The 15850-nt window shown below is 47.5% G+C and overlaps 1 protein-coding gene across 2 annotated transcripts in view; it reads left to right on the top strand.

The window, feature by feature from the left end:
- ADD3 (adducin 3) overlaps nucleotides 1-15850 on the top strand; it is a 141962-nt gene that overhangs the window by 102207 nt on the left and 23905 nt on the right. For both annotated transcript variants that reach the window (XM_040361646.1, XM_040361645.1), the window contains exon 4: nucleotides 12316-12454. In XM_040361646.1, the coding sequence (XP_040217580.1) occupies nucleotides 12316-12454 (139 nt within the window). The remainder of the gene's footprint in view (nucleotides 1-12315; nucleotides 12455-15850) is intronic.

Raw genomic sequence — 15850 nt, 5'->3', positions numbered from 1 at the left:
AAATTTTTTTAGAAATGGGTGAACTCCCGCTTTAAATCTGTTCAAACAAGAGTCTAGTAGAAATCCCGGGTATGAAAGTTTGAAACTCTAAATCCTAATATAATAAATATAAAAAATAGTTATTCAGTAATAAAACCAAAAACACAGAAATTTGTCCAAACAAGGGTGGCATATTCCTAGTCACTGTAATACTAGACACGGCATCCATTGGTTAAAGCGGAAGTAAACCCATCCATAAAACCGTTTAATTTCCAGCACATGTAGGGAACTTAACACTCCCATTGGTTGTACTCTCAACCAAACTGTCAAACCAATGGCTGGTGTCATATCTGATCACATGTGCAGCACCATGGTATCTGTAGATTAAACAAAGGCATTTTGAGACCTGGGATTGCACAAAGTCTGATTTTCTTTCCACTGTCACCTCTCTTCGAGCAACAAACCATGCACATCCTTGTAGGTACTGACTTTTTCTCGGTTGGTGGGATGTAGTCCATGAAGTGATGACCAGTCGGGCGTTCCGGGTTGACGGCGCCAACAGCACGACGTCCAGCTCTAATCATCATTGATGGTTGGTGGTTCACAAAGATACGTTCGGCAACTTTCCAAATGAAGTCGGAATGAATCAGGCTTGTCACTTTTTTTTTAGCAGAATGTAGGCATTCCACAAGCATTGCTCAAGAAGATGCCTGAAGGTCTTGTAGTGCTTCTTTTGTTTTTTTTCTCATTGCTGGATAGAATGTCATTGCTTGGTCGGTTCTGTCAACACCTCCCATGGTGTTGTTGTAGTCTCTCACTACTTCATGATTTCTTTCCCACCTTTTGTGTGTACCATAACAGTGGAGGTATTAGGAACTGTACTCATTGGGCACACACCTTTCTTGTCACGCCATCGCAGTGCCATCATTTTGCCTTTCTGCCAGGCAACCATTTCTCCAGTCTTCAGCTTCTTATTGTCAAACATTGACGGAATGTCACGCCGGTTGGCCCTAATGGTTCCATAGGCATCTGTTTTGTTTTGCAGAAGAAACTCATAACGTTAGGAGACGTATAAAAGTTACCGGTTGTTACGCATTAGCCCTGATTTAGCAATGGCTCAATGAGTAAAGCCTCGTACACACGATCAGTCCATCCGATGACAACGGTCTGAAGGACCATTGTCATCGGTTAACTGATGAAGCTGACTGATGGTCCGTTGCGCCCACACACCATCGGTTAAACCGATCGTGTCAGAACGCGGTGACATAAAACACAACGACGTGCTGAAAAAAAACGAAGTTCAATGCTTCCAAGCATGCGTCGACTTGATTCTGAGCATGCATGGATTTTTAACCGATGGTTGTGCCTACTAACGATCGGTTTTGATCTATCGGTTAGGAATCCATCGGTTAAATTTGAAGCAAGTTGACTTTTTTTTAACCGATGGTTAAATAACCTATGGGGGCCCACACACGATCGGTTTTGACCGATGAAAACGGTCCATCAGACCGTTGTCCTCTGGTTAACCTATAGTGTGTACGAGGCCTGAAAGAACGTAAGATGTTGCCATTCCATAGTTCTTGTATTTTGGATTGAATTTTGTTGCTCTTCCAGTGTATATGACTGAATGCCAAATGTGTAGCCACTTGACGATTCGCATAGCATGTAGGATTGTACTCCAAATCATGCTCTTTTTGTTGCAATCCAATGTACCCAGCTGAGCCTTCCCTTGTAGGCCATTAACTTTCATCTATGCCGATTATCTCTTTCTGGCACATGGCTCCGTTGGAAATTCTTTAGAATCATTTGAGATGTTTCCAAATTTTCTTTAGTTTTGGTGCGGGATGATTAGCGTCATCAAATTCTTCGTTGTTTTCGAAATGTAAATATTTCATGAGCAAGGAAATTCTGTACTCTGACATGACCGTGCCAAACAATGGAGTGATAAGTAATTTTATTAGTTTTCCAATACCACTTCTGCAGGGGTTTCCCGACCACTCCCTGAAGACTTATTAGGCGCAGAAGTTTCCAAAGGGCCTCTTTGGTCACTGGTTCCCACTTTCTGCTTTTTGGAAACTTCTGATGCATAGTATCTAATTGTTGCCGGTTTGTCTCGGTAACCATTCTTTCAATAAACTCATCTGTCAGAAATAATTGTAAGTATGCCAAGGGGTTGTCGTGTTCAACGTCTACTTTCATACCAGATGCTCCAGTGAATGGGAATCTTGGGGGGCGCTGCTTGATCCGTTCCACAGTCAATAGAGCACCAAGTTCGCACATCGCTGAGCTCAGTTGCACAATCATTGCTTTCGTCACTTTCAACGTCTGACGAATTTTCCCACGAATCACGATCGCTCAATTCTGCAAGTGATTCTAATTCACTATTGCTGTTTTCTAGGTCTAAAACCAATTTTGCCCTAAAGATACGCTTTTTTGATGTCCTGGACGTTTTCAAGTTTCCACGCAGAAAGAATGGTTAAAGTGCAGGCAGGGCTCTGGGCAAAGCAATAGGAACAAAACTGAGGTGAAATGGTTTGAAGTATTGTAATCTACAGATTACAATGTATTGTGTGTATGTTTTGAACTTTTTTTAATTTTCCGTTGGCTCTGCCCCCATGCATCGTGGTGCTTGCAGGGAACAGAACCCGGACGACACGACCGAGGACACAGCAGGAGGACATCGGGGGATCGTATGGAAAAGCTACGTGAATTGGAGGGATACTGCGGTGTAACCCAAAGAGTGGCTTGGGGTTACTGCTTTTGGTACTAAAAATGTAACCCCCGAGTCACACCCTGGATTACCGCCAGGGAGGTTAATGGAACTCTGGTTGAGAATGACTGTTCTATAAACGTTGCCCCAATTCACCCAGTTTTGGAACCATCAATTGGAAGTCAATCTGCAAAAACTCATGGAACCCCTAGCAACCTCTGGAGGAACCCTAGGGTTTAATGGAACTCTGGTTGAGAATACCTGCTCCGGAGGTAACCTTTACATCCATGCTGGCTTAATTCACCCAAACCCATGCCCATAGGTCCATGCCATTGATTTTGCCAGGTGGTGTTGGTCCTGGAACCATCAATGGGAGGTCAGTCAACAGCTCAAGGAACCCCTAGAAACCTCTGGATGAACTCCTAGGGGTTCATGGAACTCTGGTTGAGAATGACTGACTGTTCTGAAGGCTAACTTTATTTCAGTGTTGCCTTAATTCGCCCAAACCCATGCCAATGGGGCCATGCCTTTTTGGATTTGGTCCTGAAACCCTGGCAGGGCTATCAATGGGAGTTCAATCAGCAACATTAAAGAAACCTTTAGCAACCGCTGAAGGAACCTTAGAGTTTCATGGAACTCTGGTTGAAAATGACCTGGAGGCTAACTTTACCTTTAGTGTTGCCTTCAATCACCCGAATGGTCAACACATTTCTTTCTCATTCATTGAGAGACAGGAATTTGTGTCCTGTCGGGTTTTACTGATGCCTATTGAAGGATTTGGACACTAGCAAATAGAAAATCTTTAGGCCGGTTTTAGATATCTTAACTTCTCTTCAACCCAGTTTTTTATCTAGTGTTCTAGAAGGATCTACATCTTTTATTCCACTCTTGCTTTTAGCTTTTCCGTATGACTTTTTTCAGCTCCATTGTCTGACTTGTTTTACCAGAGACTTGTTTTGATGTTAACCATGTTGGGTGTTTTCCCTCCCAAACGGGAATTCATTTTTGTTCCAAACTCTAGTGGGTTTGGGTTGTCCAGCTCTTGCTTTTTCTATGGTTGGGTGCTCCCTTCCATGTTGAGTCATTGCTGTCTGGTGGGTGGCCATTTCTTCTTGATCTTGGGCATCCCATTGATTCTTTTGTCCTTCTTATTTGTCGTGTTGACAGGTTCCCCTATCAAGCCAGTGGGTTGTTTCAGATGCTGGTCCTACAGGCAACTCTTGAGCTGCGGGTCCAAGTAAATTTTGTTGCACCTGATGTTGGCTGCTCACCCCTCAGTTGGGCTTCTTTTTGGACCTCTCAATTGTTTTTAGATTTCCAGCACTCCTCGGTAAACCAAAAGAAAAATTATTTTTTTTGTATTCACTGTAAAATCCTTTTCTTCGACATGTTCTACCGTTCTGTCTTCACGATCATGCTCTTGGTACGCCTAGAGCAGGGATATGCAATTAGCGGACCTCCAGCTGTTGCAAAACTACAAGTCCCATCATGCCTCTGCCTCTGGGGGTCATGCTTGTGGCTGTCAGAGTCTTGCTATTCCTCATGGGACTTGTAGTTCTGCAACAGCTGGAGGTCTGTTAATTGCATATCCCTGCCCTAAAGGTTTTCCCTTGGCTTGTCTACAGATTATTGTTGACTGCCCGTGTCCAAATTCTCCTGTAGGCAGCAGTATAACCCAACAGTTAATGATAAATGGTCCCCAAGAGTACAAAATTCCTAAAGGAACAACCACTAATAAACAATCTGTACATTTTCCAAATTTCCACATTAACCACTTCCCGACGGCCATACGACTATATACGGCCGTGGGGTGGTTCTACTTCTCTGGGGCGCCGTCATTTGACGTCCGCCCCTTTCCGCGTTCCCCGAGCGCGCAGCAGGGAACTGCTGTGCTGGCCGTTTTCCTTGGACACAGCCAGTCACAGATCACTGCGAACGGCCAATCAGAGTGGCCGTTTGCTAGGCGATCTGTGCGGCCAATGAGAGATGATCTCGTATGTTTACATATGAGATCATTTCTCATTGCTGGCTACAGACAGCGGTGCTGTCAGGGAGAGAGGAGACCGATCTGTGTCTCTTGTACATAGAGACACAGATCGGTCACCCCCCCCAGTTACCCCCCTTCCCCCACAGTTAGAACACTATATAGGGAATACATTTAACCCCTTCCTCACCCCCTAGTGTTAACCCCTTCCCTGCCAGTCACATTTATACAGTAATTAGTGCATATTTATAGCACTGATTGCAGTATAAATGTGAATGGTGCCAAAAATGTGTCAAAAGTGTCCGATGTGTCCGCTATAATGTCGCAGTCGCAATAAAAATCGCAGATCGCCGCCATTACTAGTAAAAAAAAAAAATAATAGAAAATAATTCTGTCCCTTATTTTGTAGGCGCTATAACTTTTGCGCAAACCAGTCGCTTATTGAGATTTTTTTTTTTTTACTAAAAAAATATAGAGAATACGTATCGGCCTAGACTGAGGATAACATTTAAAAAAAAAAAAAAAATTGAACTATTTATTATAGCAACAAGTAAAAAAATTATTTTTTTTTCAAAATTGTCGCTCTATTTTTTTTTATAGCGCAAAAAATAAAAACCGCAGAGGTGATCAAATACCACCAAAAGAAAGCTCTATTTGTGTGAAAAAAAGGACGTCAATTTTGTTTGGGAGCCACGTCGCACGACCGCGCAATTGTCAGTTAAGGTGACGCAGTGCCACAAGCTGAAATTTCACCTGGTCAGGAAGGGGTATATGTGCCCAGTAAGGAAGTGGTTAAGTGGCGAGAAGTATCAAGTGCAATTACCAACACCAGTCAATCAGAATCAATCTTACCCTGGCCTGATGTTGACACAGTAGATTTTGATTGGCTGCTCTGGGTGACTGAACTTTACACACTATCGGTACTCGGCAAGATGTAATGGTGACAGTTCATATCAATGTGCTGTAAATGCCAAGGCACTATAAAAAGATTGATTACATTTTATTGCCCTGCGGCGCAGAGCACTCCAGCACTCTATTAAAGGACCGGAGCAAGATTTTCCGAATAAGCTTGTAAAATGCTGATAAATCCAATAATGGTCCCACCTTGTCCTCCTGACGGTGAATTAAAGCTGAGCTCCGGGCAGAGATAAAAGACACGAACCTATTCGGCTCTGTAATCGATAATCTATCAAATATTTTATTTCATATTCAAGCAGTACTGGAGTTTGACCTGATTTAGCAGTCCCTGTACAGCAGAGCTTAGACTGGGGGAAGAAAGATGCACAGGTATACTGCACAGTGGCGGCTGGTGCTCAACATTTTTGGGGGGGGCGCAAACGGAAAGAAAAAAATTGCAGCCTCACTGTGCCCATCAAATGCAGTCACTGTGCCATGCCATCAAATGCAGTCACTGTGCCATCAATTATCAACGCTGTGCCATGCCCTCAAAGGCAGTCGTTGTGCCATGCCCTCAAAGGCAGTCGCTGTGCCATGCCCTCAAAGGCAGTCGCTGTGCCATGCCCTCAAAGGCAGTCGCTGTGCCATGCCCTCAAACGCAGTCGCTGTGCCCTTTGTTGCCGCTGTGCCCATTGTCGCCTCTGTGCTCATTGTCGCCGCTGTGCCCTGTAAAATGCACTTGCCTTTCTCCTTCCACGTCCCTCAATGTCTTCTCCCGCCTTGGTGACGCTTCAGCCAATTAGGTTACCGATGTCCAGAATCGGTGAACCTGATTGGCTGAGACGACCGTCAGTCTTATCCAAGGAACGCGCACCCCCCCCCCCCCCCCCCCCGTACGTTTCGAGGATAAGCATCCGGGAGACGAGGGCTGTACTCGGAAAGCCGCTGGCTCTGATAGGCACTTCCGCACAGCCAACCAGCTGCCGTTATTCAGGTAGTCGGCGCTCAAGGTCCGGCCACCTGAATAGCGGCAGCTGGCAACAATAACATACATTCATGCAATGCACGAATCTATGTTATTTCAGTGGCGGTGCGGAGCCAGAGGGGGCGGCGCTCCAGCGCCCTCTATAGACGGACCGCCACTGATACTGCAGTGTAGAGAGCTTTACTGATAGAAGGAGAGAGAGAGTGACCGAGGGATGAGTCCATCTGTCTGCTGCTCCTCTTTTCACTGTCCAGTCCTTGGCTGTGGGAGAAACAGGATCTGTAAGTGTTACTGAACTGCAGCAGAGAAAAATCAAGTCTCCTGCTTTGCCAGTCCCGACTGTGCCATGTGGCACAGCTGTGTAAATCTGAGGACTGGATAGACAGAAGTATACCTCCTTTGGCAGTTAAACGTCTCCTGTATATGTAACTCGTGTGCAAATTTTAAAATGTTTTGCCTCAAAAGAACTTAAACAAACTTGTACTGAGAGCAATGCAAACCTGCCAGGCTATTTTTTTCCCCCAGAAAACACCGATGTCCCCGGCCGTCTGACTGCTGTTTTCTGAGTCGCCAGCCTGGAGCAAGAATGCAGGTCACAGGAAGGATGGAGGGGCTCAGAAAATACTGAAATATTGGGTTCAGTATGGCAGGATCTTGTATCTTAGGATCTATATGACAGTTAGGGTTTTGATGTATTCAGAAGCCCTCTTCAGGCTTTCCTTTCTGCCGCAGTCAAGCACGGTCGCATTTCCTGCGTTGGTGTGCTTTACATTTTGAGCATTGAATAAAGTTGGCGTATAATTTATTCTAGGAGCGCCCTCTGCTGGTCATTCTTCAGTATTACAGGTGGCCAAGTTCTCTGGTTCACCTGCCTGTCATCAGACCGCTGGTTCGCTATTCACCGACAGGCAGGGGTCACCCGAAGCTGTTAAAGCGGTGTTCCAGCCGAACATTTTTTTTTTTTCCTAAGTCAGCAACTACAAACACTGTAGCTGCTGTCTTTTAATAAGGACACTTACCTGTCGACGCCCCCAGGCCGATCCATCCATCGGATCGGGTGCTGGCGCCACCATTTGAACTAAGGGAAATGGGCAGTGCTTTGTGAATGGCCGGCTGTCGTCTTTGACGCACACAGGTCCCAGAAGACGGCATGCCCTATTTCCCAGGAGACAACGCAAGGATGAGAACAAGGAGAAGAAGTTTGACTCTAGCCCCCTCAGGTTGATTCTAGCCTCTCGGGACGACTGCCCATGACTCTAACCCCCTCAGGTTGATTCTAGCCTCTCGGGACGAATGCCCATGACTCTAACCCCCTCAGGTTGATTCTAGCCTCTCAGGACGACTGCCCATGACTCTAGCCCCCTCAGGTTGATTCTAGCCTCTCGGGACGACTGCCCATGACTCTAACCCCCTCAGGTTGATTCTAGCCTCTCGGGACGAATGCCCATGACTCTAACCCCCTCAGGTTGATTCTAGCCTCTCGGGACGACTGCCCATGACTCTAACCCCCTCAGGTTGATTCTAGCCTCTCGGGACGACTGCCCATGACTCTAACCCCCTCAGGTTGATTCTAGCCTCTCGGGACGAATGCCCATGACTCTAACCCCCTCAGGTTGATTCTAGCCTCTCGGGACGAATGCCCATGACTCTAGCCCCCTCAGGTTGATTCTAGCCTCTCGGGACGACTGCCCATGACTCTAACCCCCTCAGGTTGATTCTAGCCTCTCAGGACGACTGCCCATGACTCTAACCCCCTCAGGTTGATTCTAGCCTCTCGGGACGAATGCCCATGACTCTAACCCCCTCAGGTTGATTCTAGCCTCTCAGGACGACTGCCCATGACTCTAACCCCCTCAGGTTGATTCTAGCCTCTCGGGACGAATGCCCATGACTCTAGCCCCCTCAGATTGATTCTAGCCTCTCGGGACGACTGCCCATGACTCTAACCCCCTCAGGTTGATTCTAGCCTTTTAGGACGACTGCCCATGACTCTAACCCCCTCAGGTTGATTCTAGCCTCTCGGGACGAATGCCCATGACTCTAACCCCCTCAGGTTGATTCTAGCCTCTCGGGACGACTGCCCATGACTCTAACCCCCTCAGGTTGATTCTAGCCTCTCAGGACGACTGCCCATGACTCTAACCCCCTCAGGTTGATTCTAGCCTCTCAGGACGACTGCCCATGACTCTAGCCCCCTCAGGTTGATTCTAGCCTCTCAGGACGAATGCCCATGACTCTAGCCCCCTCAGGTTGACTCTGGCCTCTCTGGTCATGTTTGACTCTAGCCTCCTTGGTTCTGGTTGACTTCAGCCCCATCAGGGTGACTCCATCCACTCGGTCTGCCAGTCCTCGACTCCACGCCTCGTGGGCCGCCTGCCCTGGACTCCAAGCTTCCCCTCAAGTCTCCCATCAGCTCGCCAAGCTGGCCCACGACACTTAAGCTCTGTGTAGCGGGTGACCAGTGATTGGTACGCAGTCCCTTCACAAGGAGAGCTTGTTTTTTGATCATTGTGGTTATTCTAAAGGCCTCGTACACACGATCGGATTTTCTGAAAACAAATGTGTGGTGGTGGGTTTTGTGGGAAAATCTGACCGTCTTTATGCTCCATCCAGGTTAAAACGAGTAAATACAATAAACTTTTCTATCTACCAATACTGGCAGGATATGGCTCTGTTCACATATATGCGATTTGGACAACTTTTGTGACTTATTGAAGAGTTAAGCTGCCTGTGGATAGTGCCAAGTCAGCAGGTGACGGTAATGTCCGGGCAGACTGGGTCTAAGGGGGTATGTTGGTGCATGAAGCCGCATTTGAAACAGAACACACGCAAAAGCATGTGATTTTATGCGCATTCACACGCTACTATAATGTGGGTGCCGCCTTCCTGTGTGTGGAGGAGGGAAGCTCTCTAAGCTGTTTACACTGAGGATGAATTAGCACTGGGCTGTGTTCCAGGCGGAGCGCCTCCCACACTGACCGGAGCTGATAATCAGCTGGTCCCGTGCCAGAGGCAGTTAATTAAAGGGCCCCCACCCCACCCAGACTCCCACAATGGCGTGTGGGTTGAGTCCGTATAGCGTTGCGCCTTCTGACAGATTCTTGGGCTTGCCATAAACAATTCCCTTCTTCTTTTATTTTTTCTATAAAGTCGACTGCAAAACAAGTGATGAACTGAAAAACATTAAAGTGGAACTCAACCCTCTGATTACAATGAATGTTTTTGTATTGTGTGATTCTAAATAATAGAATTGCTTTTCTTTTATTAAATATCCTTTCCTCCTCTCCACTCTCCTCTCCTCCATTCCACTCTCCTCTCCTCCATTCCATTTCACTCTCCACTCCTCTCCTCCATTCCATTCCACTCTCCTCTCCTCCATTCCATTCCACTCTCCTCTCCTCCATTCCATTCCACTCTCCTCTCCTCCATTCCATTTCACTCTCCTCTCCTCTCCTCCATTCCATTCCACTCTCCTCTCCTCCATTCCATTCCACTCTCCTCTCCTCCATTCCATTCCACTCTCCTCTCCTCCATTCCATTCCACTCTCCTCTCCTCCATTCCACTCTCCTCTCCTCTCCTCCATTCCACTCTCCTCTCCTCTCCTCCATTCCACTCCTCCTCTCCTCTCCTCCATTCCACTCTCCTCTCCTCCATTCCACTCTCCTCTCCTCTCCTCCATTCCACTCTCCTCTCCTCTCCTCTCCTCCATTCCACTCTCCTCTCCTCTCCTCCATTCCACTCTCCTCTCCTCTCCTCCATTCCACTCTCCTCTCCTTCCCCTCCATTCCATTCTCCTCCACTCTCCTCTCCTTCCCCTCCATTCCATTCTCCTCCACTCTCCTCTCCTTCCCCTCCATTCCATTCTCCTCCACTCTCCTCTCCTTCCCCTCCATTCCATTCTCCTCCACTCTCCTCTCCTTCCCCTCCATTCCATTCTCCTCCACTCTCCTCTCCTTCCCCTCCATTCCATTCTCCTCCACTCTCCTCTCCTTCCCCTGCATTCCATTCTCCTCCACTCTCCTCTCCTTCCCCTGCATTCCATTCTCCTCCACTCTCCTTCCCCCTCCATTCCATTCTCCTCCACTCTCCTTCCCCCTCCATTCCATTCTCCTCCACTCTCCTTCCCCCTCCATTCCATTCTCCTCCACTCTCCTCTCCTTCCCCCTCCATTCCATTCTCCTCCACTCTCCTCTCCTTCCCCTCCATTCCATTCTCCTCCACTCTCCTCTCCTTCCCCTCCATTCCATTCTCCTCCACTCTCCTCTCCTTCCCCTCCATTCCATTCTCCTCCACTCTCCTCTCCTTCCCCTCCATTCCATTCTCCTCCACTCTCCTCTCCTTCCCCTCCATTCCATTCTCCTCCACTCTCCTCTCCTTCCCCTCCATTCCATTCTCCTCCACTCTCCTCTCCTTCCCCTCCATTCCATTCTCCTCCACTCTCCTCTCCTTCCCCTCCATTCCATTCTCCTCCCCTCTCCTCTCCTTCCCCTCCATTCCATTCTCCTCCACTCTCCTCTCCTTCCCCTCCATTCCATTCTCCTCCACTCTCCTCTCCTTCCCCTCCATTCCATTCTCCTCCACTCTCCTCTCCTTCCCCTCCATTCCATTCTCCTCCACTCTCCTCTCCTTCCCCTCCATTCCATTCTCCTCCACTCTCCTCTCCTTCCCCTCCATTCCATTCTCCTCCACTCTCCTCTCCTTCCCCTCCGTTCCAAAAATTAACGCCCTAATCCTAACACCCAAAATAGTTTTTCAGATGTGGGTGTATTAATAATATATTATATTTTTTAAGATTATGGGTTAACTATTTTTCATTTGAAAATCGCACAAAAACACGCAAATTGTGCACTACCATTAATTTCTATGGGGATACAAAAGCTTCAGAAATTTTTTGGATCTTCGGGCGTTTGGCTTCAGGCGACCTGAAGTGGATGTGAACCAACTCCATAGAGGATAATTGATTTTTGTTCTCCAGTGTTTTGGAGTCTCAAGCCTCGCGCTACAAAATGCTGAGGTTTGAGTGGCGCCTTGGGGAAAAGAGTTCCGCACATTAACAGGTACAACTTATGTAGGGAGATTTGTTTCATCTCTATTCACTTCACTGGGTGAATATGTGAGGGTTTACCTCCACTTAAATCATTGGTTGAGTTTAACCTGTTCAGGCTGATTGAACAATGTCTGTGAGCGGTATACGACAATCTGTGCCCCCGAGGAAGAGAATACCGAAACGCATCGGAAAGGGATAATGAAATTGTTAAATGTTTACATGAATTTGTGTTCAGGAGAGTACAACTGTCCTTGACAAATGTTCAGCCTATATTTGTTTTTTTTTCATTCTTTTTAACATATCACAATAAATGGATAAACTTTCTATCTATGTGATTGTTGATTGATTTGACTTTTTTTTTTTTTTTGTGCCCGTAAACTCCCACACACCCATTTTTTATTTTTTTTTTGGTTTTATAGAAGCCAAAATAAATTGGTTATAACACTCGCAACAGCAATAAAAGAACATATAACACGTCTGCATGAGCAGCTTTGCATGTCATTGGCACCAAAACCTCCCGGACCGGTCCAAGGGCTCCTAATAATACAAATGGGTCCATGGTGTCCGGTGGAAACTATTTTTTGCTATGTTATTAAAGATTTGGGTGGGTTGGCGCAGTGCATGTTGGTTGGGGGACACCCGTGTTCTGTTTGGTGACTTGTAATGACTTCTAATGGATCTCTTTCTAATGGATCTCTTTATGTCTCTGCAGGCTTTTCGGGAGGATCTGGAGAGCTTGATCCAGGATCAGATGAAGAAGGGGAACAACCCGACCGGTCTCCTGGCCCTGCAGCAGATTGCCGATTACATCATGGCCAGCTCCTTCGCTGGTTTCGCCTCCTCTCCTCTCAGTAAGTTCCAGAATAGAAATGTGGTGGGGTGCCCCTTTAAATCTGCTTTCTTTTGGAAGGGCTGTACATTTTTACGGCGTAGCGATCCACTATATTGCAGAAGTGCAATTTTTAAGATGCTCGTTTGGCTGTACTTGTCCTGTGGATCCCAGGAGTGCAGTTCATTCTGCACTCCTGTGACTCGTTTTCAGCAGACAGCCAGCGGGCTGAAGTCCGCTGTCGGCTGACGTCAGAGTCAATCCAGCAAGATCGCGACAATGAAGTCGGGATCCGCCCACATGCATAGACTAGTACCTGGATCCGCCTCTTTAAGAGTCTGAGCAGGCCATTCCTGCCCTCTCCACAGCCCAGCGCTTCAGTGAGCGAGGAGGGGGCAGAGCAGAGAGCTGTGGCTGACAGTCACCAGCTCTCTGCTTAAAGCTTTGGGAACTGAGCGATCAGCGGTGTTTGGTCACTCGGTTCTCGGTGTTGGAGACGCCAAGGGACAGATGCAGCATCCACCTAGTTGAGTGCGATTCTTAAAAAAAAAAAAAAATAACCCATACATCTTTTAAAGCTTTGCACTGTGATATTGTAGTCTAGATCCAAGTGTTCCAATACAAAGTCAATTGAAACATATGCAAATTCTACGTTTTTCGGAGCTAAGCATTGCCCTTCATCAGGGCATGTAGCTATAGTATAGTGTACAGGGATGTGGGAGTAAATATATTGTATTATGTCTGTGTATGGAAAGACACACTCTACTTATCAGCGGCTTGTTTTTGCACCGCGCAGATAACTCGCCAGCAGCAGGATTGGTTGAAATGTGTTGCTCACCTGCTGTCAAATGGCTTCAGAATGTCAGTAAAAGTGTGACACCCGTGGGTTGCAGCCCCATAGACTTCTATAGGGCTGTGTTCCATGGCCACAGATGATCCCATAGAAGTTCATGGGGCTGTAATACGCAGGAGTGGCCAAGACGGTGAAGACGTGGCATTGGATGTCAACAAACTGCTTTTTGATTGAGGCAAGTGTGCATCCGTGGGCCCTTTGTCCTAAAGGGCACTTATCCGGATTAAAGCGATTAGTAAAGTCCACTTTGTGATTTTTACATACAGGTAAGCCTATAATGAGGCTTACCTGTAGGTAAAATGATCATTTAGAGATATTCACACTGAATGCTGCCGGTGACATTACTACCGTGTTTCCCCGAAAATATGCCTGGGTCTTATATAAATGTTTTCGACAAAAGACCCAGTAGGGCTTATTTTCGGGGTAGGGCTTGTCATGTGCTGTCTTCTCTCCCCATCTCCTGGAACGAAGTTAAAAGTGCCTGTAAAATCATAAAATGCACTGTATTACAGCCCCCATACAATGTAAAGTGTGCACAGTACCTTCCTACAGCGTCTTCCTCTGTCCTTCCGTGACATGCCTGATCGGTCTTCCATGCTCTGAGCACTGCAGAGGGTGGGGGGCCCCGAGATCCGCTGCTGACAGCTGGCAGAAGGAGAGCAGCGGAGAATCAGCTGAGCGACGATTGGCGTTTCCATGTACTGCCCGAATGGTCTTTTCCTGCTCTGAGCACTACAGAGGGAGGGGGGCTGAGATACGCGCTGACAGAAGAGGAGGAGAGCAGCGGGGATGAGCTGAGCAGCGCCGCAACGACGGTATTCACCAAAGAAACATACACAGTCTAGACCACACAACCCCAAACTAGGGTTTATTTTCGGGGGAGGGCTTATATTGCAGCCTTTTTCAAAAATGACAGTAGGGTTTACCTTCGGGGTAGGTCTTATTTTCGGGGAAACACGGTAGTGCATGCGCTTTGAAGGTACAGTATACTGCGCCGGAACTGAGAGCTCCCGCGTGCAAGCACAGGAGTGACATCGTTGTGGCTCCGGCCACTCACACAGATGGTGGAAGCCCTGTCGGTATCGTGCGGGCGCTGCTAGAGGGCTTTGTTCTAAGGTAAGTATATCATAATGTAGTATACAATGTGTTTTTTTTTGGGGGAGGGGGGATGTGTATCTCCAGCAAATCACTACCACTATGCCCACTCCCCCCCCCCCCCCCCCCCGACGATCGGTGCACCTCTAGTCCCCAGAACGGCTGCACAGTGTGCCAATTGTGTCCGTGCCATGCTCCTAGGACCCCAATCTCTGTAAAGAGCCAATGACACAGCTCTTTAACCATGTGATCGGCTGTGTACAATCACAGCCAGTCGCATGTGATGTGAATAAGGAAGTGCCGTTAATGGCCTCGCCTCGCACTGACAGTTTGTGGTGAAGAGTGACGATCAGCGATATCACCTCGCGGGGGATATCAGGGCACAGCTTTCATACACTGTGTGAGAGCTCCCCCCACCACCTCCACATAAGCAGAGCAACACAGAAACTTGCAGAGCTGTGCTGTGAATAGACAAGCTCTCTGCTTATCTATCTCGAAGTTCCCTCCCTGACGCACATTTCCAGCTGCTTTTATCTCCTGTGTTGGAGAGCTTGTCAGAAGTTATCATGCTGATAACAGAGGTATAAAGCCGCAGAAAGACACGGGACTCAGGGCTTTAGCGAGAGACACGTAAACACTACAGATATGTGCCCAAGTCAGATTTCATGAATGGGGTTTACAACCACTTTAACAGTGGAGTTAGTTGTTGGCTTGGAGGGGAGGAGTGAAGGAGTGCCTTGTCTGGTACTGCCTAGGATGATGCCCATGTGTGACGCTGATACTCATAGCTCCCAACTGTGGCTGATTTTGAGGGACTGTCTCTGATTTTGAGCAATGTCCCTCTTTCCTCCTCATTTGTCCCTCATTTTGGTCTGATCTATATAGTTGTATATAAAATGCAATTTTTATCTTTCAAAAAGCGTATCCCAGTGCTAAACCTTTTATCCGATTTTCTAAATTGCTGCATTTGTAAATTTCAGACGCCAATATAAAGGAATAGTAGTGGGAGACAAAAAGCACTTGTAGGTTTAGTCTATCTTTTGTTGTTGTTGCACAATTCTCCTTTAAGGGGGCGTGGCATGGGGGTGTGTCCTATGCCTGCATACGTTTGCTAATGGATGTCCCTCATCAGGGCTGGACTGGGACAAAAATTTGGCCCTGGACTTCTTCCAGACTGGCCCATGTTGACAGGTCTCTCCCACGCCGGCCGGACAACTCCCGCACCCCCCCTGGCCACCCAAGCCCCCTCTCCCCCTTCACTAGCCGTTTTACTTTGTTAGAGTAAAATGGCTGGTACTCTTTTATAGGCAGTACCAGTGGGGAAGCTAGACATTATTTCACCCGGGGCAAAGAATCAGGTCGGTGCCCCCCCTTATGGGACAAGATTAGGCAGAAGTGAGCAACTCCCAGGCCATAGCTATTGCGTCAGCTGTCTATCCCCTCCCCCATGCTCCTCTGTCCCCCCCCCCC

Source organism: Rana temporaria, chromosome 8 (genome assembly GCF_905171775.1).
Source record: "Rana temporaria chromosome 8, aRanTem1.1, whole genome shotgun sequence".
Classification (NCBI taxonomy): domain Eukaryota; kingdom Metazoa; phylum Chordata; class Amphibia; order Anura; family Ranidae; genus Rana; species Rana temporaria.
Note: the sequence above shows the minus strand (reverse complement) of the source record. Positions and strands in the feature narration are given on the sequence as shown.